General features: G+C 41.3%; 1 protein-coding gene across 1 annotated transcript in view; it reads left to right on the top strand.

Annotated features, from left to right (window-relative positions):
- LOC134224966 (uncharacterized) overlaps positions 1-23629 on the top strand; it is a 650394-nt gene that overhangs the window by 340842 nt on the left and 285923 nt on the right. The window contains exon 2 of the mRNA XM_062704663.1: positions 9448-10079. Within this exon, the coding sequence (XP_062560647.1) occupies positions 9936-10079 (144 nt within the window). The 5' untranslated portion in view covers positions 9448-9935. The remainder of the gene's footprint in view (positions 1-9447; positions 10080-23629) is intronic.

Below are 23629 nucleotides of genomic sequence, written 5' to 3'. Positions count from 1 at the left end.
AAGATTCTCTTTGTACATAGAGTCTTTGTTCTAATGGAAAGGAAAATGTGACTAGATTTAATGCGATTACCGTTTTTTAACCTCAAATAGTTTGTCTGCACAATACAAATTCCTTATCGCTACTTCCGCGTATCTATCATTGGAAAACGGTTGAATTTCTTAACCGCAAGCGAAAACTATAAGCTATATGAATTCGATTAACACGTTTTTTACAGTCTACTTTATGTTTCTCGTTTGGCGTATTGAAGTCCTCATCTAGGGCTTCATCCCCAGAAGCTTATTCCATGCTTCTTTCCATTTGTCTTTCCTGTTCCTTTCTATTTTAGAAAATTTCTAAATAGAAAATTATTCAAACGGTTGATTACGGATGTAGCCTCCGATGGGAAGCGTCTGATAAAAGCATTAATCCGAATCACTTTGAACCAGTGAATTTAAGAAGGGAGATAGAGAAAGCATGACATATGATGAAAGTAAATGTTACATAAAATGACAAGCAGCAGAAAAATGCATTTTGAACATAATCTCGGAAAACCTCGGGTGGAAGCCTCATCAGGAAATACGTCTATTGTTAGATTTATATATCACATGATTAACTATTGGAAACCTTTCGGAAACACTTTGTGTCATTGAGTGTTCACTACACGTCTCTCGACACATTGCTCCATTGCTTTGATTGTCAATCATGTGACTGGCAGCTGTAGTTCACATAAGGCCTATTTGGATGGTTTCGAAGAAATTCAATATTTGGTTCATGTAGTAAACGGTAAGTGCTGTATGATTACAAAGGATTATTTTGTATTGCATAATACAAAGGTTTGACTTGCAAATATTGACTCTATACTTAGCAATGTAGGTTTTCTTTTAACCTACGCTTAATGAAGAAGCGCCATAATCAGTATAATAAAAAAATGTGCTAAATCAGTTTTAATTCAAATGAGCTCAAATTTTTGGAGGACACTCAGAACATGAAACAGAATTTGGATGAGCGTTGTGGAGCAAAATAGATTTTTTGAACCACCCTAAACTTATGCATATCACAAACTTTATCATTTCATTTATCCCATGCCTACTTTTGTCGATTATTACGATAATATGCAATCATAGACGGAGCTGCTAAGTGAAATTTTTACGGACTAACGATTGGATGTTGTGATGGATTAGAAAAATTGTGGATTGAGAATCGGTTCTTTCCAGAACCATCATTTTACACAAGAGAAGATAGAGCCAAGACAAATATTTTTCAAAGTGCAACTCTCAATCGCTTAATGACGGCTGAAATTCTTTGTCGGTAGCAGCGCAAGTGTGGTTTCCGACGTGCAGTTATAGACCGAACGAAATTAAGGCATATTTTATGTACTGCACGCACACACAGGCCAGTCCGGCCTTAGTTGGAAAAAACAAAATAAGTCTGAACAGAGGCAATTACAAATATGATCAAGTCTAGCCATTTTCTATGTCCTAATTGTTTAAACTGGATGCATGTTTAACGATGACAAGATAAATGATGTTTCTTTATGTTGATCCTTTAAATAAATTTTAATTTAATATTTGGGCAAGATGATCCATCATAGATCACATTCAACCATACCCAAACTATTTAAACACCAACCATGTGATATGGTTGCTAGGCTGACATCAAATCTGAATCGAGCCTACATGACAAGAGAAGAATCCAATGAACATCACTCTTCATCGTCCACAAGTCGTTTAGTTTTCAGAAGATCCACATAAAATATAGGAAATAACTTCAACCATAAAGTCGTGGCGCTCGCAAAACGCTTATCTGGATGGCCAGCTGGAAACGTAATTCGATTTTCCCATAGAATGGATGACGTGACAAATGTCACTAATTACACACCACCACCGCTGAGGACGACGACGACAAAAACGGTTCATCTACATCGAGAACCCGTCCGCCGTCCCACCACACAGCTCGCTAATGTTTGCCGTTCGTTGATTTATGCTTATCAAGTCGAACATCAACCGCACCGCACTTGGAAGCTTGGGCCTCCAAATGAATGCTGAAATGGAACCGACGAGGAAATTATTTTATTTAGCCTAATGATGCACGGTGAGTGATCCACGATAACGGCAATGACATTTGCGATTTTTCAATGCGCGGTAATTCACAGCCGGCGAATTGCGGTAATCTGATTAGGGAAAATCAATGAACGCAACGTAGTGAGCAAAAAAAATAAACGAACAGCAATAAATCATTCATTGGGGTTTAGTGTTTTCCCATCTAATGTGATGGTGGTTTTCTCACCAACAGCTGGTATCGGTCGTATCGGTAGCGTGCATCTAGAGATGAACCTCGGAATAATTGACATTTGTAAAGAAGTGAAAATACTGAGAGGGTAGGTATTCAGATATATAATATGTTGACAATAAACTTCAGTCAACTCTTTGTGAGTAAGAATAAAACAAATATACTCCATTTGACTCCATTCTTTCAATTTCCTGACTGATTCAACTCGGAAACCTGCCTTATTTCTAATCCTGTATTTTTATTCCTAAGGAGTAGTAAATTTTTACAGAAATTCAGCAAAATGCAACTTTTGCGGTTTTTTGTGATGGTTACTTCACTAAAACTATTACTGAGAATTATCCAAAAAATTGCCTCAGCAGTTGAATGATGTTAAATTATCTTTCACGTTTATACGACTACATATACTACATCTAAGGAGATTAGGATACAGGGTAAAACATTAAGTTTTCAAAATTGGGGACCGTCTTGAAATCATGTAAGATTTCGCATTTATTTTTCGGTGGAATTTTAAGATTAATAAACCATTCAATTCGAAAACTTCCCACCAATTTACCAATAATATAAAACTATTGAGTATCAACGTCAAACTTTCAAACATTTCAATTCTTCCACGCACGGTAAATATTTCAGAACCAACCAATCCCGATCATGCGTCCCAAACACGGATATCAGATTGATGTAAGGTACTCACCATATGACCCATCGCTTCATCTTCTCTGTGCATAAAAAGAGCCGTGTCTTGCGTGCGCGCGTTATTTTCGTTCGTTTTTTCACAGCGAGCGAACCGCTCTGCTGGAGCGTGAACCGTCCGGGAGCGGTCCCAGTAACAACGGCTCGGTGACGTTCACGCTAACTTTCATCTACTCAGTGACTGAGTAAAATTGTGTTGCTGTATCTTTTCTTCTCACGGATATTTTACTCAGTTTCCGCCAAAAGCGGGATTACTCATAGCTATGACGGTAACTGAGTAAAATTTCCGTGGGAAAGAAAGAGACCGCAATGCAATTCTATCTCAGTCACTGAGTAATTGAAAGTTTGTGTTGGCTGAAGAAATTTTAGCAACGAATCATCGGAAGGTGCTCGAGTGGATCTATTAAGATTAATCGGTCCTTTGTCATGACCACCATTATACACAGAAGAGAATTTATTTAAAAAAAAACTTTCATCAAAGTGAAAATTTAATTCTGCTTTTTATTTTTTAAATTAAAAAAAAAAAGCAGAACACTCGCCGTCAGTAGGAACAGCACTCAAGTGATATCGACTGAAATTTGCTTGCATGCTGTTAGGAATTGCAAATACGCACAATTGTAAAAATCGATCAGGCAGGACCATTACTATACAAAGAAGAAGATTTGATATGCCGTACTTGAAGTTGATGCTGAAATTTGCGAAAAGATTTCTCTTTATACTGTAGAATGGCTACAAAGGATAGCACGGAAAATAATTTGTTTTTGCAGCATCCACCGCCGGCTAACAGTTCTAATGCTGCTGGGACCGCTACCGACGCCATAATCACCACTTTAAATTTGAAATCATCTCAAATCATCTATCTTCCTTCCGAAATGAGAGTCATGAAAGGAAGCGAAATACGCGTCTTGAAGTTCTTTCATGGGGAAGGGTCGTTTAACCGCAGCTCATTCGGCCGAAATCCATTTGGCCGAATGCCACTAAGCTTTGTTCATTAGGCTGAAACCCATCAGGCCGAAAGTTATTTGTAATTAGAATATTTTCGATCACCGCGTGACTTTATCGAAATTCATTTATTGGCTTATTTATTTTCATCTACTCGCTTTCTTTGAGTAACATAATTACCACCGAAAAAAGCCAATAAATTAATTTCGAGAAAGTTATTTGGACGAACAGGACATTTGGCCGAAAAAGACATTTGGCCAAATAGGACGTTTGGCTGAATACAACGTATGGCCGAAAAGAACATTTGGCCGAATAGGGCGTTTGGCCGAAAAGAACATTTGGCCGAATAGGTAATTTGGCCAAATAGGTCGTTTGGTCGAATAGGTCGTTTGGCGGAATAGGACATATGGCCTTATAGGGAGTGAGACGTCTCACTACTCACTTCTTATTTGTCACTGCTCACTGTAAAAAGTAAGACGTGAAAAGTGAGTAGTGAGACATCTCACTTCTCACTTCGCACTACATACTCACTTTTCACAGTCAGAAGTAAGAACATCCTATTCGGTCAAATGTCTTATTCGGCCAAACGTCCTATCCGGCCAAATGACCCTTTCGGCCAAATGACTTTCGGAATAATGTTCTATTCGACCAAAGGGTATACTCGGACAAACAGCTTTCGGCAAAGTGGCCTTCGGCCAAATCATATTCTGCCGAACGGTATTTTATCAAACGGCCCTTCCCCATAACGACGCAATCATAGCCATTTATTTATTTTTTCGTTTTGAAGCAATTGTAGCAAGTGCTAGTGTGTTGTCCAAGATTGGTGAGATTTTACGCGTTTCGTATTTGTTTAAATTGTAAAAAAAGGAAAATAATCGTGGTTGTTAAGAGTTAAATTTTCCTGCTCCCACAAACCCTTCGAACGGAGCCAACACTACACTGCCCCATGAAAGGACGACAGTGATACCGCTACTCACTACTAGGGACGCCGAGAAAAACATCGAATGGGTGGCCATTAGACTGGCCCAGATTAGTATGGGGAGAAAAAAATGTTGTCGAATTCCACGGGGCACTCCCTAGAATTGTGTCTTTGGGTGAGAAAATCAATCTCTGAAAATTTCAGCTCAATCGCTTGTTGCATAAGCTGGCGCATTTGATTTGAAGTTTGTATGGGCATTTCGGCCAAAATGTATGAGAAAATACACCTCCGTCACTCATTCGATCTGGAAATTGGTTCTGATTGCTCGATTGACCTCAGAATTGCAAAAACAGCAGTTGGTATGCTACAGAACATTTTCACAGAACATTGTATGATGATTAAATGAACTTTTATATAGCTTTCGGCTGATTTATTAGGAGCTGATTTGTGTATTTTTGGATTTTTTGATCGAACCGCATCAGAAACCTATATAAAAGTTCATTTAATCATCATACAATGTTCTGTGAAATTGTTCTGTAGCATACCAACTACCGTTTTTGCAATTCTGAGGTCAATCGAGCAATCAGAACCAATTTCCAGATCGAATGAGTGACGGAGGTGTATTTTCTTATACATTTTGGCCGGAATCCCCATACAAACTTCAAATCAAATGCGCCAGCTTATGCAACAAGCGATTGAGCTGAAATTTTCAGAGATTGAATTTCTCACCCAAAGACACAATCCTGGGGGGTGCCCCGTGGAATTAGACAACTTTTTGTTTCCTGGGCCAGTCTAGTGGCCATGGGGGTGGCGAATTGGGTGGGCAGCATGTGGCGGAATTTATGGATGTCAGCGGGTCAACGACCAAAGGTCTGGGGGTTAACGATCATAAAACGACTCATCATTACCCTGGTGATAGTCGAGAGAAAAGGTTGATTAGAAGGTTATAGTTTTGGAAAAGCAGAGAAAAGTTACAGTCGGAAAATTTTAAAGAGTGAAAGTGGAAGAGAACAATTGACGTGGACATCCCGGTAATTTAGTACTACTCATCAGCTGAGACAAACCTCCTGGCTAGCCCCTGTTCCCTATGTGACCTTTGATCGCCATCTTGTGTCCCTTTTGTGCCACACAGACCTCGCGGTTTTATTATAAAACGCCATCGTGGTTTCCTGCTGTTCTAAAACCCGATACCTGCCCTAGGAGAGTGTGTCCACCAAGTGCACCATAAAACCAGGTTTTTCCCAGTACGTCAACGGGTACGAGTTTTTTCATGAGACAACTCGAGTGTTTTCTATCGCGGAGTGTCACGAGCGTAGATCCGACCCTGAGGCTTGTTACATGGGGGTCTCACCAATGCTGGGAGTAACACGGCCCTGGCCCCCAGTAAGTTACAAAATTTTGTTATGCGGTGTTCGTAACACAGACCATTTAATTTTTATTATATATAAGATAGATGATCTACAACTAACATCAGCAGCCAAACGATTATCCGAATCTAGCGAGAAAATTTAACTTTTTACCGTTGAATGAGTAAAGACGCTACCGCGGCGAATCGATTGTCTTCAGAAACTGATGCTGTTGTGATCGATAACGACGCAATAGTTGCAATTTAATTTGTATGTCACTTTAAAGAAAATACGGCTTAAATCAACTCTTCCGTTTCAAATGGGGGTTCTAAGAAGAACCGATTAATGCTTCTTGAGACCATTTATAACTACTTAACAGCAACTAGCCGACGAGCACCACCGATGCCGATGCTGGGACCGCAATCCGCTGGACCCAACAGACTCCGACGACTGCCACTGATGACAATGCAGGGACCTCTATCCGTGGAATCTTTAACAAAATGGCTCGCGCGCGGGAAACCTGCTTTCTTGTATTCAATGTAGTGAGCTCATTAGGCCCGCCCCTTTGTTAATCGTTATGGGTTCAAATTTCATGTTCACTCATTTATTAGGAATAACGAAGGGGCGGAGCTAATGAGCTTACTTTATAAGATTTAAGAAGGCAACTTTCCCGCGCGCCCGAGCTATTTTGTTAAAGATTTCGCAAAGAGTGGTCCAACGCAATCCCAGCATCGCAACCAGCAACCAACGCGCGCGAACCAGTTAGTTCGAGATTTTTCGGAGAGCGGTCCTAGCATCGACATGAGTGCTGCAGATCCGGTTTTCTTTAAATAATCATGCGGCCGTCGTCAACAACATCATCAAGCTTTCGAAATGATGGGCGTCGGCGGTGATTGCTGCAGAAATTCCGTCGTCGCGCGTCGGTGGGAGCAGTACTAAAGCGAAATTTTCTCACATACTGATAATGATTGCATAGGCGCACCTTATCATTCCTTTTTCAGGACCATCATTTTATGAAGAAAAAGGTTTAGTTTGCCTATAGGAAACTGTAGCACAAGTGAAATATTCTTGCATAGTTCTTACTTCCGTTTTGCTTCTGTTAGTGACTGGAAAGGGGCATTGAGAGGAATTTTTGCTAGATGCGGCTGTGGACGGGTAGTAGATGCAGAAAATTATGCATCGAAAAGGCGTTTGTAGCAAATAAGTGGAGACTAATTGAGGGGATGTCGTCGGTGACAGCAGAATTGTGCAAGCGCAAATTTCTCTCTCATTTTTTACTAGCTGCGACAACTATTTGCCTAACATGAGATTACGATTCAACATGAGATTACGATTTTTATTGCACTAAGAGGTTTTACGTAATTTACATCTTGAGCACAACCCTTCCTATTTGTTTTCAAGATTTTTTCTTTTTGTTATTTGTTTCCAGATTTCAAGCGTGTTTATTGACTATTTTTCGCGTTTTTTTTTATGTTATCCAATCCAAACACTAATTTGTTTAATTATTGGTAGTTGCGCTGTTGAAAATCACCAATACCAATCAGCCAAACGAAGCTTACATAATTCCAGAGTCAATAAATGGATGTATGTCAAAAATCTGAACTTCGTGACGTTATCCGTCTGAGAGTATCAGTATTGTCAAAAATATTTGGAGTAGTTTACTAAAAAAAATCTATATATATTTAATTATATTTATATTTTTCTTTGACCAAATGCGGCTTTCCAATTTGGTTTATTTATTTATTCCTTCAGTTTAATTATTCCTACAGTTTAGATGCAGAAATATATAATAATTCATTAAACATCGCTTAAAAGTAGATCAATTTTGATGGATAGATGTGTAGCTCAGCCTCAATTGCCGTTTTCATGAATTCAATTCCACCGCGAGACATTAAAACACACATATCTTTGGAAAACAACAAACATGGCAGAATCAAATGCAATAGTATATACGATTAATATTTTAATAAAGTCTTTCAACTAAGCGAGCTTCTGTGGATTGTGCCATCAGAAACGTAAAATTGAATTCAAACTAATCCATTCATTTATATGGGAATGTGAAGTATAATGAAATTAATTCGTGACCGTGATTATTTGTTAAAGACTTTGAAACAGTAAGTTAGTAAGATTCATTCGTTTGAGAGATTCAATAATCATTTCAAGTACCGTCAACTGGGGGGAAGATGATCATTGAGGTGAAGATGATCATTTGATGTGTCAGTCAAAAGTGCCAAATTTTTTTATGAAACGGTAGTCAACAATATTCTCCGTTCAAGTAATGTTACCGCTAGGTAGAAATCCGAGTTTTTCGATTATAATCATGAAAATGTATTTTGTGGAAGAAAGAGAGAGATAGTCATAAATGACGCTATTCTCGTTTCAAACATTGACTTCGTAGACTTCTTTACGTAGCAAATTCAACATTCATACAAATAACCTAGTGTATTTTGACTACTAGGTCATAAAGATTTTAGTAGAGCTGTCTTGATCAACTTCACCCCAAACCAGATTACTCAAAAAATGTGTGATAATTTAATTAATTTTAATAAATGCGAATGCATTTCAGAAAACTAAAGTTGTTGATTATTGCAACGTATAGCAGTACATGTTTTGAAAATATTTGTTTCGATTCAAAATGTAAACACACATTCACTTGTCATAAGACGAGTTAATACAATCCCATTGAATTCCACCACTTAATTGTATCTTGACAGATACGTATTTCGACCTCAAATGTAAGGCCGTCTTCAGTGTCTCGTACTTGACTCGACTTAGTCGACTTAGTCGTATCTGTCAAGATACAATTAAGTGGTGGAATTCAATGGGATTGTATTAACTCGTCTTATGACAAGTGAAGACATTCCACTAAAAAGCTCAAATAATTTTCTTATCAAACACACATTGTTATTGCATGTTTTGTCTTAAAAATGATCATCTTCCCCCCAGTTGACGGTATTCATATTTAAGCAAGAACATATATTCCAACTACCTAACATTTTCTTAAATTTGTTCATCGACGTTATTTTTATAAACAATGTTGATCGCTTCGTCACATGCCAAGACAAACCAGTCTACTATCACATTGGTGTATAAAAAGTTTTATGAAATCTAACAAAAAAAAATCTCAATCTGAATGTGATAAATTAAGTACCCCCTAGCTATAATTCAATTAATCAAAATGCGATAATCGCTTTATCCCTAATGGGATTACCGCAAACACAAAGCTCAGCCAACGACATTATGTCATGATGTTCCGTTTTCTCCTCTTTTTTTTCTCACAGAAGCACCACCCCAGTGGGATTCATCTCCAGTGGCGAGCCATCATGAATAAGCCCCCGGTAGCAGTGTTACCAACCGTCGCCCTCAACCCAGCAGCAGTGGATGTCATCACTAATTGCCCGTGACGATTTACTGGGGCTGATTCCCGGGATACGTCTCGGAAGCAGAAAAGAACCAGGGGAAAGAAATTAGTGGCGTGAAGCTCTTTGTAGAGCGAGAGAGTTGATTTCCGAGTGCAGTGGAGGAAAATCGTGCTTCCCAGCGAGGCCCTTGAAAACGTCAGCTGCGACCACGATAGACAGTGCGGGCGGTGAGGGTTCGCGGGCTTATAATGGTTCTTGGTTGAGTTGGCCTGTGAAAAGATAAAAGTGGGAAAATAATCATAGGAAAGAAAGTTCAGCGGTGAAGGGCACAAGTGGGTTATTTATAGGAAAAGCGAAGCCTGCGGGTCGTTCCGCTTCCTCAGATCCAGTTCAGTGCGGTCAACACAATGAAACTGAGTGTCAGTGCCTATCGAGCTCATGCCTCAGCACACAAGAAGATCCTCTCCAGTAGCAGCTACCAGACGCAGTTCAACTACGGAAGCACGGCAGCCGCCTCCGGTTCAACTCCGACGTCGTCGGCTCTGTTTTCAGTGAGTAGCTTACAAGCTTTATAGCTTTGGCACTTTTCCCCCGTCCTGTTTTAGCTGTGTTTTGTCGGTTTTGCTCTCCCCTTTTCTATATAATGTCATGAAATGTAATAAGTTTAACCTATTTATAGCCTCTCAAAGTATTAATTAAAATTATGTAATTGATGAGATATTTTTAAAGACATAATCAATATCATAGGTAGCTGCTTATCAGCTGATGGGATTGTTATTGCCAAATCATGTTTTTCAATCTTGTATTAAGTACATTGTAAATTGTCGTGTAGCATTCTTCAATTGAAGGCCAGTTAATTAGAGCTTCTGCTCAACATACCGATGAAGATGCACTTATTCATCACCCGAATGTGATATCCAAGCCAACATTAACACCATTTCTCTCACTGCTGCATTATCGTTAAATTAGATTATTCAGTATTTTTTTGAATAAGGAAGTTTAAATAGAAAGTTGAAAAAAAGCGCTACATCGCAAAAACATCAAAATATGCACAGACAATTGAACCCTTTGTTTGAGAAACTGCATATGTAACATTTTTGGTTAAAATGAGATTTTTATATAGGGGAAACGACGGCTTTGGCAGGTTTTGTTCTATTATTGTCAGGGGGGTTTTTATCGACCAAATTTTATGAAATTTGGCAACAATATTCTTTGATATACAAAGAATATTTAGGCCAGATTTGAGCATAATCAGTCATAAAAAAAAACCCCTGACAATAATAGAACAAAACCTGCCAAAGCCGTCATTCCCCCTATACTGAATCCTCGTCCAAAAATACGTATTCTGGCAAAAAATGCGAAAAAAAAACATTTTTGTTCAGGAATGTATGAACATTTTTTCGTTTGTTTGAGAAACTACATATGTCCACGTACTTTGAAGAGCAATTGTGGAGTACTGCTTACATTTTTTGCACCGAAAGTGCCCCAGGGTGTTGAGTTCAATCATTTGTTTGAGGGTGTTCAATAATTCTAATCGATATTGTGGTTTTCGAACGCATGATTTGTCTTACTGATGCATGTTAATAACAATATAAGACTGTTAATAACAATATAAGACCTTTCCAAATTTTCGACCGACAATGTTCATATTATTTGCGAAATATACAAATGGACTGGATTTGTTGAAACTCGTACCCTGGCTGTTACACCCAGCTCTTCGTATAACACGATCTAGTGTAATATTGAACAACAGGCACCTAAGTCCTCCACATTGGCGTATTCCCCGGCGGAATTTAAATGAACTGAAGTGTTCGCTCAGTATTTTCACACCATTTTGCACACCATCTATCGTTGCTTTTATTAGTCTCGTAAGCGATCGTTTCCTGGGTCGCTTACGAGACTAATAAAAGCAACGATAGATGGTGTTCATTTAAATTCCCCCGGGGAATACGCCAATGCGGAGGACTTTCGAAAATACAATTCACATCCATGATTTTCCATAGCTCTATGCGGTCTCGATACAGGTGCGTTGAGATCTGATCTTTATGGTATTTTGAAGGATTTGCCGTACAGTAAAGTTTTGGTACGATGCCGAGCAGCCGCCAACGAAGCCGGCTGGATAACTTCGCACGAACTCATTCACTATTGGTCACAGACCGCGGAAGTTGATCTGGAATATCACTTTGTAGTCGGGATTCAGGACAGTGATTGATCAAAAGTTCTCACAGTCCAGCTTGTCGCTTTTCTTTTAGACCTATGACCACTTTCTTCCACTCCTCCGGTCGCTGATCAATATTCCAGATTCTGACTATCAGTCTATGTATACGAGTGGACAGCTGCTTAATTGTTCTTAAGTTGTTGGATGGCATCTCCCTTTTGTTAACGTAAGGCTGGTTATTTTCGCTGCCTCAGCCCTTTTTGTATATAGGGGGTCCCGTAGCGTAGTTGGCTACACGTTCGCCTTATAAGCGAATGGTCATGGGTTCGATTCCCAGCCCCTCCACCATAACCCTTGTCAGTCGCCGGAAGCGCAGTTCGGTGGCGTTTTGGGAGACGCGCCTCACCGACACGGCTGCCTGATGACGACTGACAAAACTGTTCTTCTCGGAGGCATTCCTCCAACGTACCTCGATAAATGGCAACCGGACAGAGCAACGATCATTGGATACACCATACGGACAAATGGACACAATGGACTCACGATGAGATGAACTGGCAAACGACAACAATAACGAATTAGGGATATCTAAAAATAGAATCTGTGTGGATGCTGTACAGCAGAACACCACAGTAGATCACGGCACAGTAGCGGTTAAGAACACAGAGTGCCTACCAAATAAATATACGAATAAAAAAAAAAAACCCTTTTTGTATGTACTTTCAGCGCCATTTAAGAGCCTCTCGAAGTGCTGCTTTCAGTAGTGGTAGAAAAAATCCTCTTTATTTAAACATTTTTTGTTCCACAATTTTTTTTAACATGTACAGTGATCGGCCGGCTTGACCCTCCAACAACCAATTTTAATTACACAGGATTTTGTTTTTACACGATTTTTTTTCGCTCGTATTTTTGATCGTGTGACTTCAATTTGCCACCAAACTCTTCGCAACATGTTTCAAAAAATCCAGAATAAATCAAAGAAAAAAAATGCTATGTTTTGGATGCATGTCTTTTGTAATACTATGGTTATGAGATAGTTACAGCTCTCCTAAGGATCTCAGAAGAGATTTCGGGACGATTCCGGTTGCTGAGATAACAACCGGAATTATACGCACGTCCTCCAGGTGCCACATCTGCTTCAACTCCTCCGCCAAGTCGTGGTACTCCGTTATCTTGTGGGAGAATATTGTTTGGACATTATGGTCTAGCGGTACAGCAATGTCGATGAGGGTTACCCACTTCATCCTTTTGTCGTAGACCACAATAGAAGAGTTCACCCCGCACCAGCCACGTATTCGACGCCGCTTTGTCGATATATTCCAGCTCCAGTTGATGCGGGTGCGTCCGCAACTCCTTCTGCTTCCACGATGCGATCATCTCGTCGACAGATTTGATGTCGCAATTCAGCTGATAGTCCTCCTGCGCCAGATGCAGGGCACTGAATCCGTGGTCAGCTTCACACACAGCGCGATAGATTTCGTGGCGGTTCTGGCTTTCCACGAAGTATCTTCGCAACTGCTGGATCTGGGAAACACATAGTGTTTGTATATCGGTGACGCCTCTTCCTCCTACTGTACGTGGCAGGGTGACTCTCTCAATGGACCATTTTGGATGGCGCATGCGATGCTTAGTGAACGCCACTCGTACTGCTCGATCTAACGCCTCCAAGTCAGTCTTAGTCCACTTCACCACCTCGAAACTGTATGTCAACAAGGGCACAGCAAACGTGTTTATCGCCTTCACCTTGTTGCCGGCCGACAAGAGGCTCTTCAAAATACCGTTGACACGATGCAAGAACTTTTCCTGCAGCTCTTTCTTGATCGTCGTATGGCGAATTCCTTTCAGTTGCAGGAAACCTAGGAACTTGTACGTTTCGCCTTCAACCATGTTTCGAATCTCCTCCTGTTCGTTGACGCGGAAACTGTCGGCATCCACCAGGGGACCCCGGTGTAGATGTATGGATCGACATTTATCGATACCAAACTCCATCCGGATGTCGTTGCTGAATACCGTTACAAGCCGCAGAAATTGGTGCAACTTCTCCACAGATTCCGCAAACAGCTTGAAGTCGTCCATAAAGAAGGTGTGGGTAATGTTTGTACTCCTTTCCCCACTCTTCAAATGATAGCCATAGTTGCGTTGGTTGAGTGCTCTGCTAAGAGGGTTCATGGCAAGGCAAAACCATAGAGGACTAAAGGTATCGCCTTGGAATATGCCCCTCCTGATGCTGAGAGTCCTGGACCGTAACACCTTTTCTCCATCGGTAATGTGTAGGGATGTGCTCCACATCCCCATAGCGTGCTGCATTAGCCTGATGACGTTACCGTCTATCTTATACAACTGCAGTACCTTAAGAAGGTACGAGTGAGGTACTGAGTCGTATGCCTTTTTATAGTCAATATACGCCATGCTCAGGTTTCTTTGCTTGTGGGTGGCCTGCCCAACAACGACTGCATCTATGATGACCTGATCCTTGCAGCCTCGTGTGTTGCGTCGACAACCTTTTTGTTCCTCGGTCATCAGGTTGTTGACGTCCCAATGGTTCTGCACCCTCTTCGCTATTACCGATGACAGAACTTTGTACAGACTCGAAAGGCACGTTATTGGTCTGTACTTGGCTAAGTTCAAAGTGCTCCGATCCTTCGGCAGAAGATAAGTGACACCCCTAGTGATGAATTCCGGTAGCTGCCCGGGGTTATCTAGTACCGTGTTGAAGCATTCCGCCATCCGCCTGTGGACCGTTGTGAGTTTTTTATTCCAGAAATTATGCACAAAATCGGGTCCTGGTGCAGCCCAATTCCTGGTATACCGGGTAGCCTCACGTATGTCTTGAACGGTCACGTTGATAGCGGTCATGTCTCCAATTCCACCACAATTTTGCTCTTCTTCTGTCATCCACACCCCATCGCCGTTGTGTATGACGGGGTTCTCCCATAGATTGGACCAAAACTGCGTGACTTCTCCAATCTCCGGAAGGCCCTCGCCAAAATCGGCTTTGTCGTTTCGGATGTGGTTGTAGAACTCCCATTCGTTGATGTTGAACATTCGATTTTGCTCCTTCGTCTTCGAACATTCTCCATAACGTCGCAATCGTTTAGCAAAAGCACTCAACCGCTGTACATGGGTGTCGAGGATCACAATTATGTTCGCCTCGGTGAGATCACGGAGTTCTGTGGGTTTCACAATTTCAGCAACATTCCGAACTAGCTTGGTTGATCGATTCCCCTGCTTGACCTGTGTTAATCGACCAACCTTTGACCGCAGTGTGGCGATGCGGGTCTCCAGACGTCGTATCCACGCGGGTTTTCGTGCTTTGGGGCGTGCGCGTCCATCACTCTCACCTTGTGGACGCGTTCGCAATCCCAACGTTCTTACAACAGCCACTGCAGCCGAATACACGATAAATTGCAGCTTCTCAAGGTTCTTCACGGTTTCCAAGTACTGTGGCCAAATATCCTGGTTAAGGATGCTTACTGTACTCGTCAACCGATAGGAATACTGCAACTTGGGTATCCGGTGTCGGGACATGGGGTCTGTTCCATGGAACTGTGTAACTGCTGTGCCCATATGATTAGCTAGTTCGTCCTTCAATTGCTGTCGTTGCAATTCCACTGTTGGTCCTGGAGCGGCGGGTGCAATCGAATCGCGACGGTTACTTGGGATTGATGCATTCAACCCAACAGAACTCCTTCTCGACGTATCGCTCGATCTGGCCTCCTCCTCCTCTCCTAGTTCCCTCTGCACTTCCCACTTGATGTACTTTACGTCTTCTGGAGTCAGCATATTGTGTGACATAATAGCTTTCTGGTCAAGCTGGGGTGCAAACCGAGGGAACCTCTCATTGAACATCTCCAGCATCGCCGGTCTGCCGGACATATCCGTCTCCATCCTGGTGCAAACCTAGTAGCAACGGAACACGTACTGATTCATCTCCCTTGTCCACATGATCCGTTACCGTCGGCGGCCCGCTAACGTGAGTGATTGACGTCGATCAACCACAGCAACATCAGCAGGTGCAGCATTGCCTTGGTGATTTCTTCTGCTGCCGTTTCTGTTTAGCCTTGTCGGCACGGGCTGAGCCCGATGACTAGAGGGTCGCTGTTGCACCTCTCCTTCCTCTAATCGCTGACCGCTCGCTCTGTCCCCCGTTCCAGGACCAGCTCCAGTAGGGGCTCCCTCCTCGGGCAATCGCATGGGTGGTATTCTTCTTGAGCGTAACTCCATATCTGGGTGTGCTTTCATTCCCGGAAGCTACGGGTTCTGTAAAGTTATTTAATTCTTTACTGTGCTAAATAGCTAGGTTCAAGCACCAGTGCTCGCCCGAGGGTGGTTTTTCATTGGTGCTTAGGAATTGGGCCTTCAGCTCCCACCTACTCGAAATGGTGGTTTTTCATGGACGCCCAGGGTAATACTGACGTCACTATTTGCGTTGCATAAGATCAGCGGGAGAGTAAAAGAGAGAACTAGTGGCACGTAGCGCTGATCTGCGCCACCTTAGTAAAGTCTAGCTCATTGATCTACAGGTGCATCGATACCGAAGGCTGTGTTGGAAGCAGGTGCTGCGAAAGGAAGTAGGAATGTTGTACGAATTCATGCCAGGGCTTGGATGTTCTCATTAAAGCGTTTTCCTTTGAAATCCATGGAATAATAAGCAAACAACTGGCTGTGAAGTGTGGGACTGTGCATAGGAGATGCGACGAGCATATATTTAAACGAAATAAAAATAATGGGCCGTTTTCTGTATTTAGGACGTTTAGGTGCAATTGTTAATCTTCTCGAGCGTTAGTGATGCATTGCTCTTCGATACCAAAACTTAGTTCATAAGGTCAAAAAGTAGTTGTCAATAGTTGGGATGAATTTATCATCAGCTGGAAGCCTACGAGTAGGTACTGGTTTTATGTTTTATTCTACTTAACATTTGGCATTCCTACTATTCTGCTTGCGTAAAGTGCTGCAGATAGTTGAACAAATCATCGTCAGTTGCTCAATCATTGCGTCAATGAAGATAAGCATTAGTCATATTAGGACCTCTTAAACATTTTCCCGAATATATCAGTGGCTCTAACCCATTCGTAAATATTGAGTTTCGATATGGATACAGTGGACGATAAAGGTAAGTTCCAGGCCGTAGAGTAGATGACTATCAATAATAGCCCGGCCGACCCTTAACCGGAGCATCATGTTATTGGTTCGGTGCGGTATATAAAGCGTTCGAACCAGGTAAACTCTGGTCCTACAACTGACTTTATCTTTGCGGAAGTAAAGTAGGATGAGAGGCTTCGGTCGATGGACACTCCAAGAACTTTTATGGTTTTCTATTTGGGTATGGAATGCTCTCCCAACTTGACGTTTGGCCCGGAAAACTGGTGCCTCCAACGATAGACGTGACCTCTGACGCATTTACTGGTGGTCATGGTGAACCCCACAGAGCAGACCCAGCTAAGAACAGCCATGACGGATGTTGGTGTGCTTATCCGCGTGTGTCGGAACCGTATCTTGACAATCTTTTCAATGCTATTGGAGAGGGCGAGTGACAGCTTGGCAGCAGAAAACGGTAGATTGAAGCCGGACATTTGTGAAACCTCGAGGTATTGGAAGATTGTTAAGGACGAGCTACTACCAGTGATTGTCGACGTTAGGCTCAACGTTAGACTCATGATTAAGCATATGCGGTATTTCGAAAAATTTCGTTTCAGGTGGTTCGAAACGAAATTCCGCGGAATTTCGCGGAATTTTAGCATGGCGAAATCGCATTTCATGATTTCGTTTCGTTTCGTAAAATTACAAAAAATTCGCTAGAAAAAACTAGCTTCTAACGAAATTTAACGGAATTCCGCGGAATTTCGAAACAAATTTAAACTTAAACCATTATTTATATTATCAAAAAATTTGGCTGCGCCGCTAAGCAACGCTTACTACATAACCCCATTATTAGTCGACAAATACGTATGCAGTTTTCTTCTATAAAACGTCTTCAGTGTTTCCAAGTTTCAAATTTATATTTTGTGATATTTTTTACTATTTGTACAATATGTATGCGGAATCGATCGTGTTGCTGCTGGTCATGGGACGGCATCTTGTAGATGCTGATCACGCCAGCTAGTGTGGGAGAACGCGAAGTGATAAAACTAATGCCTGCAGCGAAGAGCACAGAATTATTTAGTGCGGAATCAATCGTATTGTAGAAGCTTATTAAACGAAGCACATTGAATTGTGTTGGATTGATTTAAAACACAGTTTTCGTCTTCATGATTTCAAAATAACTTTGTTTACAATAAATATTCAGTCGCTTACCTAGGGGCTTCACATGAATTACCTTCTCTACTAACCAACGATTCCTTTCCCGTAGCGCTCACGGAGATGCAGAGCATTCCTCGGTATTTTGTAACAGCGGTTCTCAACCTGGGGTACATGTACCCCTGAGAGTTCTTTCGCCGGGCCCAGGGGGTCCCTCGGACAAAATGCTTAATGCGGATGAATAACAATTTTAATCCAAACTTATTGATAAAGTTTTGTATTTTGTTATTTCTAAACTTTGTCTTGTACATAATAGGGTAAAAGATGAATTTTGGACCACCCTTACGGGGGCTCTTATTTTGGACCACCAAGAGGAATTTGCATTTAGTGGTCCTTCGAACTGTTGGTCCAAAATACCACCCTTATCCTATGCATGGCGATCAGTAAATCATGGCCTATTGAATCCTGTCCTTCACAACCAGTACAATGGATGAAGAGATGTGGGATAAAAGATCAAAAGGGCAAAACCTCGAATAAACAAATTTTAAAAATCTTCTATGCAATCTACCGGGTCAAAACAGAATGTTGAATAATATGTTAAGAATATGATTCTAGACTCTACAGATTCGAAAGACTCCATTTGAAAGACATGAAGACTTTTTCCCGAAAAGCCCAGTTGCTTCGTTGCAAGAGAATTGGAAGCATCCTTCTTCGCTTCTCGGAAGCCTCCTTGCAAGCAGCTTGGAAGCCTCCTTTCATTTTAAGATGTTCAAAAACTTTCTTTTAAGAGACCCGGAAGCCAAGCTTTTTTTTTCTAGAAATTTCCTTTTATTTCTGCTTCTTTTAAAAGCCTCGGATCTTTTCAAGGCGCTCGGAAGGGATTTTTGAACAGGATCGACTGCCTCATTTTAAAAGGCTCGGAAGCCTACTCAAGAGGGTTGGAAGCCTCCTTTATAGAGGCCCGGAAATCTTCTTTAAGGCTTTTTTCTTTAAACTTTCTTTTTTTTTCTCTTCTCCTTCTTTTAAAAGGCTCGGAAAGCTCTTTTCAAAAGGCTCGCTAGGCCTCTTTCTAGAGCCTCGAAGCCCTCCTTTAAAAGGGTCGGAATTCTTCTTTCAAGATGCTTGGAACCGTAGTCTCGAAAGCATCAGAAGCCTCCTTTCAAGAGGCTCGGAAGCCTCCTTTCAAGAGGCTCGGAAGCCTCCTTTCAAGAGGCTCGGAAGCCTCCTTTCAAGAGGCTCGGAAGCCTCCTTTCAAGAGGCTTGGAGGCCTCCTTTCAAGAGGCTCGGAAGCCTCCTTTCAAGAGGCTCGGAAGCCTCCTTTCAAGAGGCTCGGAAGCATCTTTCAAGAGGCTCGGAAGCCTTCAATAGTCGAAACATTTCCTACAGTCAGTCCCCTGATGTAAGAACTTAATTTTAATCGGGAAGTTTAAAAAAATGAAAATTTCAGAAACATTTATGGAGAGCCATATATTCCGTTAGATTTCAGGTCCATTTTTGATATACTTGAAGAGCTACGACTATTTTCATTTACAGCAAAAAAAAAATCATAGGGGGTATCTCAATTAATGCAAAAGTTCGAAGGGTACCTCTCAAGAAAATGGTTGAGAACTGCTGTTTTATAACAATGAGTGTTAAACTAATTTTCCTCTCTTAATCCTAAATTGACTGGACGTGACCAGCATCGTTATTGGTCATGATTTGGAAACTCCGAAGCAAGTATACAATAAGAATAACTTTTTTGTATCCCAAGAATATTATTTAATTGGTGAGCTGTGCATATTTGCTGTTTTTCGGACAATCATGATTACAGTACAGTTAATCAAGCTAAGCTCTTGTTTGACTATTTCCACAATATGTAAGGAACATTGAAGATATGTGGACATTTCTAGATTTTCGCATGGAATTTGCGAAAAAAAATCCAGGACGGGTTGAAATATCATTAAAATTGCTGAAAGTTCTTTACTTATGATTGCTTTTAGCTCATACTGACTAAAACAGCTGTTCTCATATGCCAAGGACACACAGACAATAGCTCAGTTCGCCGAGCTGATTGTATATAAGACTATGGGTCTGTGAAATTCAATCTGAAGTACATATCTTTGTGCATTTTAGAAAGGTGCACAGCATTCTTCTAGTGAGCAAATGTAAGCTATATATTTGTAAACGAATAATAAGAAGGAATAAGTTTAGGCTGTTACGCACTTTTCAAATATCAATTCTCTATCTGTGTATGCGCCTGACAGATGTGGATACATAATTGAGTACCCCACTAAATAAAAAAATAAATTTAAGCATTAATTTTCTAATTTTGAATTAGATCAATACTATAAAACCACGCTGACAAGACAGTATGAAGTATGCTTCAGCATAATTACATTATTCTTAAGTGAACTAAGGTTTTGAACGAAATTTGAATCCATATATGAAAAATCCCACAATTTCTATATTTTTTATACTTTCTGATATGAAAGTGGCATAAATGCTGGGTTATTGCCTTATCACCAATGGTATATGCGGCGAGAATGCGGTGATTTATCACAGACTGCCTCTTCTGTTATTATAATAGACTTATACTGCCGTTATACGCATAATTGTCCCATGTATATAGGGAATCCCAGCAAACATGGGACAAATATGCGTATAACGGCAGTATAGACTTCAAAAAACTGAATTCCGAATTGAGTACATAATGTGAAACCAATCAAATAAAAAATTCCGCGGAAAAAAAATTGAAATTTCGTTTCGTTTCGAAAAATTTCGAATCAAATGAACCTTGATTTCGTTTCGTTTCGAAGTTTCGAAAGTAAATCCATATTTCGTTTCGTTCCGATCCGAATCAACATAGACATTTTAAATTTCGTTTCGTTTCGTTTCGTTAGGAAAAAGTGTGTTATCGCATACCCTTACTCATGATATACCAATGCAAAAATGGTAACTTGACTTAGAACCCTTGCGGTTAATAACTGTGGAAGTGGTGAACGAACACTAATCAGCGAAACGGCAATGTCCCAGTGGGAGTATGTAATGCCAATGATAGAAGAAGATTGTCGACTGGAACTCTGTACAAAGTACTCTGGTAAGACCAGGTGTATCGAGGTGGATGGGGGAAGATCTGCGGTTGCCACACACAGTTCAGTAGCAGATTGAGCCTGGTTTACCGAAACCCGGAAATCCTATTACTTTTGGCTTCAAGTATTGCTGACCTGCATTTATAGTGCTTTACTTTGTTTGCCTGGAGAGCACTTACTCTATCAGGATAACCAGCGGAGAGTCTCTGTAGCGTTCGGTAGGGTGGTGGGTATTGGCCATTTTTGGCAAATACCGGTATTCGGTATTTTGTGGAGTCAATACCGGTAAAATACCAGTATTAGTAAAACATTTTGGAATTAAAAAAATTAATTTGGACTTTTGGATGAAAAACAATATTTGTTGATAAATTCTTTACGGATTGCTTGCAAGAATTACGTTAACGTAGTTGCCACTGGCAACGCAAGTGTTTTGCTCTGCTGTAGTCTCTTCACGAGTTGTTCTTCAACCGATAGGTAGACAAGAAAAATAAACCATAGAGATATGTTCTTCGTACCGATCTTCAGGTGTGGTCGTTGTTGTCGGTTGTTGTTTCAGTTTCAACGATCGCATCAAGAATGATTAGATGCGTCAAGATCTCGTCGGAAGTACGCATCAAGATCTTGCTTAACCGAAGTAGTTCTGGATGTTTTGATTCTTGAAGAAGAATGACGAAATCGTTTCTGATCAATTGCTTTACGGCCGGATTATTAAAAGAAGCAAAACATCGGCGTATTCTGATCGTCTCTCAACTTGGATTGCATCGAAAACAGTTTAAAATTTCTGTGGCTTGATTTGATAATTGCTCAAACATAAATGGGAGCGCCCTGTCGGCTTCATATAGAGTGCAGAACGTATGGCAGAGTAGTCCCACAGCAGCATGAATAGGTTCGAGGGCTTGCATTATTTTACCTACCGCCAAAACATGACTGACGATGAATTTGAATTGAAGCTTTAAATTGATCACAGTTTTTGAATGTGCCCCTACAACTCAGAACCGTTTGTGCATGGATAACATGCTATTCTCGTGTATCTCGGTATCAACCAACAATGAAAAAAAATCCGAATTGAGAACGGACATATTATAAGTGATAGTAGATTGCTGCAGGGTAAATAGACGTTTATCACACTGGAAAACTACCTAGTTAGGAGACGGACTCCGACAACTGCAGGAAGGAAAGAACTCTATCGCCACAGATTGCCGGATGCTTGAATCTACCTTAATTGTCCACTTGTATTCCATCTGAGAAAGCGATCCATGAAGTCAATTGCAACCCGATAGCGCTCCTGCAGCACAATGCTTAACGGCGGGCTGTCCTGCATTAACAGCTTTAGATTGAGAGGTTATTCCAGAAGCCGTTGATGGTCCACATGAGGCAAAAGTCGAGTTGTTGAGTTTGGGAAAGAAACAAGCAAGCTACCTTGATTCGATTCCTGAAGGGGTGGGATTCTCTTCTCGAAATACAGCTTTCGTCGTCGTCAAAGCGTCGACCGTTCTAACGAAAGGACAGTTGAACTGCATGGTTGACATTTTGCTCCTCGATGTATTGATTCCAACGTCGTTCATCGATGGAGGCATGACGTCCGGTCTACCGGCGCCCGACTACCCAGGACACCGTGGTTGTTTTCTTGGTCCGAAATCGCCCTCACACGTCGTGGTTGATCCAAAGGTTCCGATTGGGTTACAGCTTCCGATTCTAAGGTGCCACGACTGTCCAGATCAGGCAGCTGCTCAGATGTTGCAGTAATTTGGGTTGTTTTTGACACGTAGAAGGCTGTAGCGGGTAGGGTGTTTGGTTGCTTGTTGAAGAAGCTGTTTGGTCTAGGTGCCCTTGTGCAGTCTTTGGAATGGGGGATGTGTTAGTATGGCTTCGTATAGGGATTTTAGGAATCCTAAAAACAACTTCAGTTTTGGAGGAAGTGATTTTAGCCGTTTTTAAAAGGTTTTGGTTCGAAGATCCTCTTACCTATTGGCGTTGTTGTTTTGCGCAGTCTGGGAGTAGGGAAGATGGTAGGAGAATCACTGTTGAAAGCGGCATCAGATGGCGGAATGCTGGTTGATTGCTTGGACGTTTGTGTGGTAGTAGGTATCGAAGTCGTTTGGAGGAAGTGGCTCTGCTCTCCCTTTGCCTTTTTTGTTCAATATAAATCCCGAGAGTCTGTATGTCGAGGTTGGGAGAATCCAGCTTCGTGCGCAAGTTGGCGGGTATGATATATCTTGGGCGTCTTATGTCCCTTAGCCAAAATTCATTTAGCGTGAAAAAAAATCATTAAAAAATAAAATTTTAAAATATATTTGATTTGGGAAAAAATACCTCGACAGTTGATAAATACTGAAATCATGTCAGCCTTTCTGACGAGTTAGCCATCAAAATACAGAAATGTTTCAGATAGACGCACGTTTTGAACCAGTTGTCCCTGCTTGGAATTCTCCATGTTGAATTGATTCTAACTTTACGGTCGTTATTTTTATTTTCTTCGAGGGTGACTGGTTTTATTTTACTCGTTTACTCATTGACCTTTCGGAGATCCTCATCCAATTTCAGAATCCGGACCGCCCACCGCCCACAGCGCAGCGGCTTTCCCAGACATGTTTTGTCACTACGCCGAGAATGCCGTTTCTGGTAGATTCACATGTTC

Source organism: Armigeres subalbatus, chromosome 3 (genome assembly GCF_024139115.2).
Source record: "Armigeres subalbatus isolate Guangzhou_Male chromosome 3, GZ_Asu_2, whole genome shotgun sequence".
NCBI classification, from domain to species: Eukaryota; Metazoa; Arthropoda; class Insecta; order Diptera; family Culicidae; genus Armigeres; species Armigeres subalbatus.
This window is presented reverse-complemented; position numbering and strand designations above follow the sequence as displayed.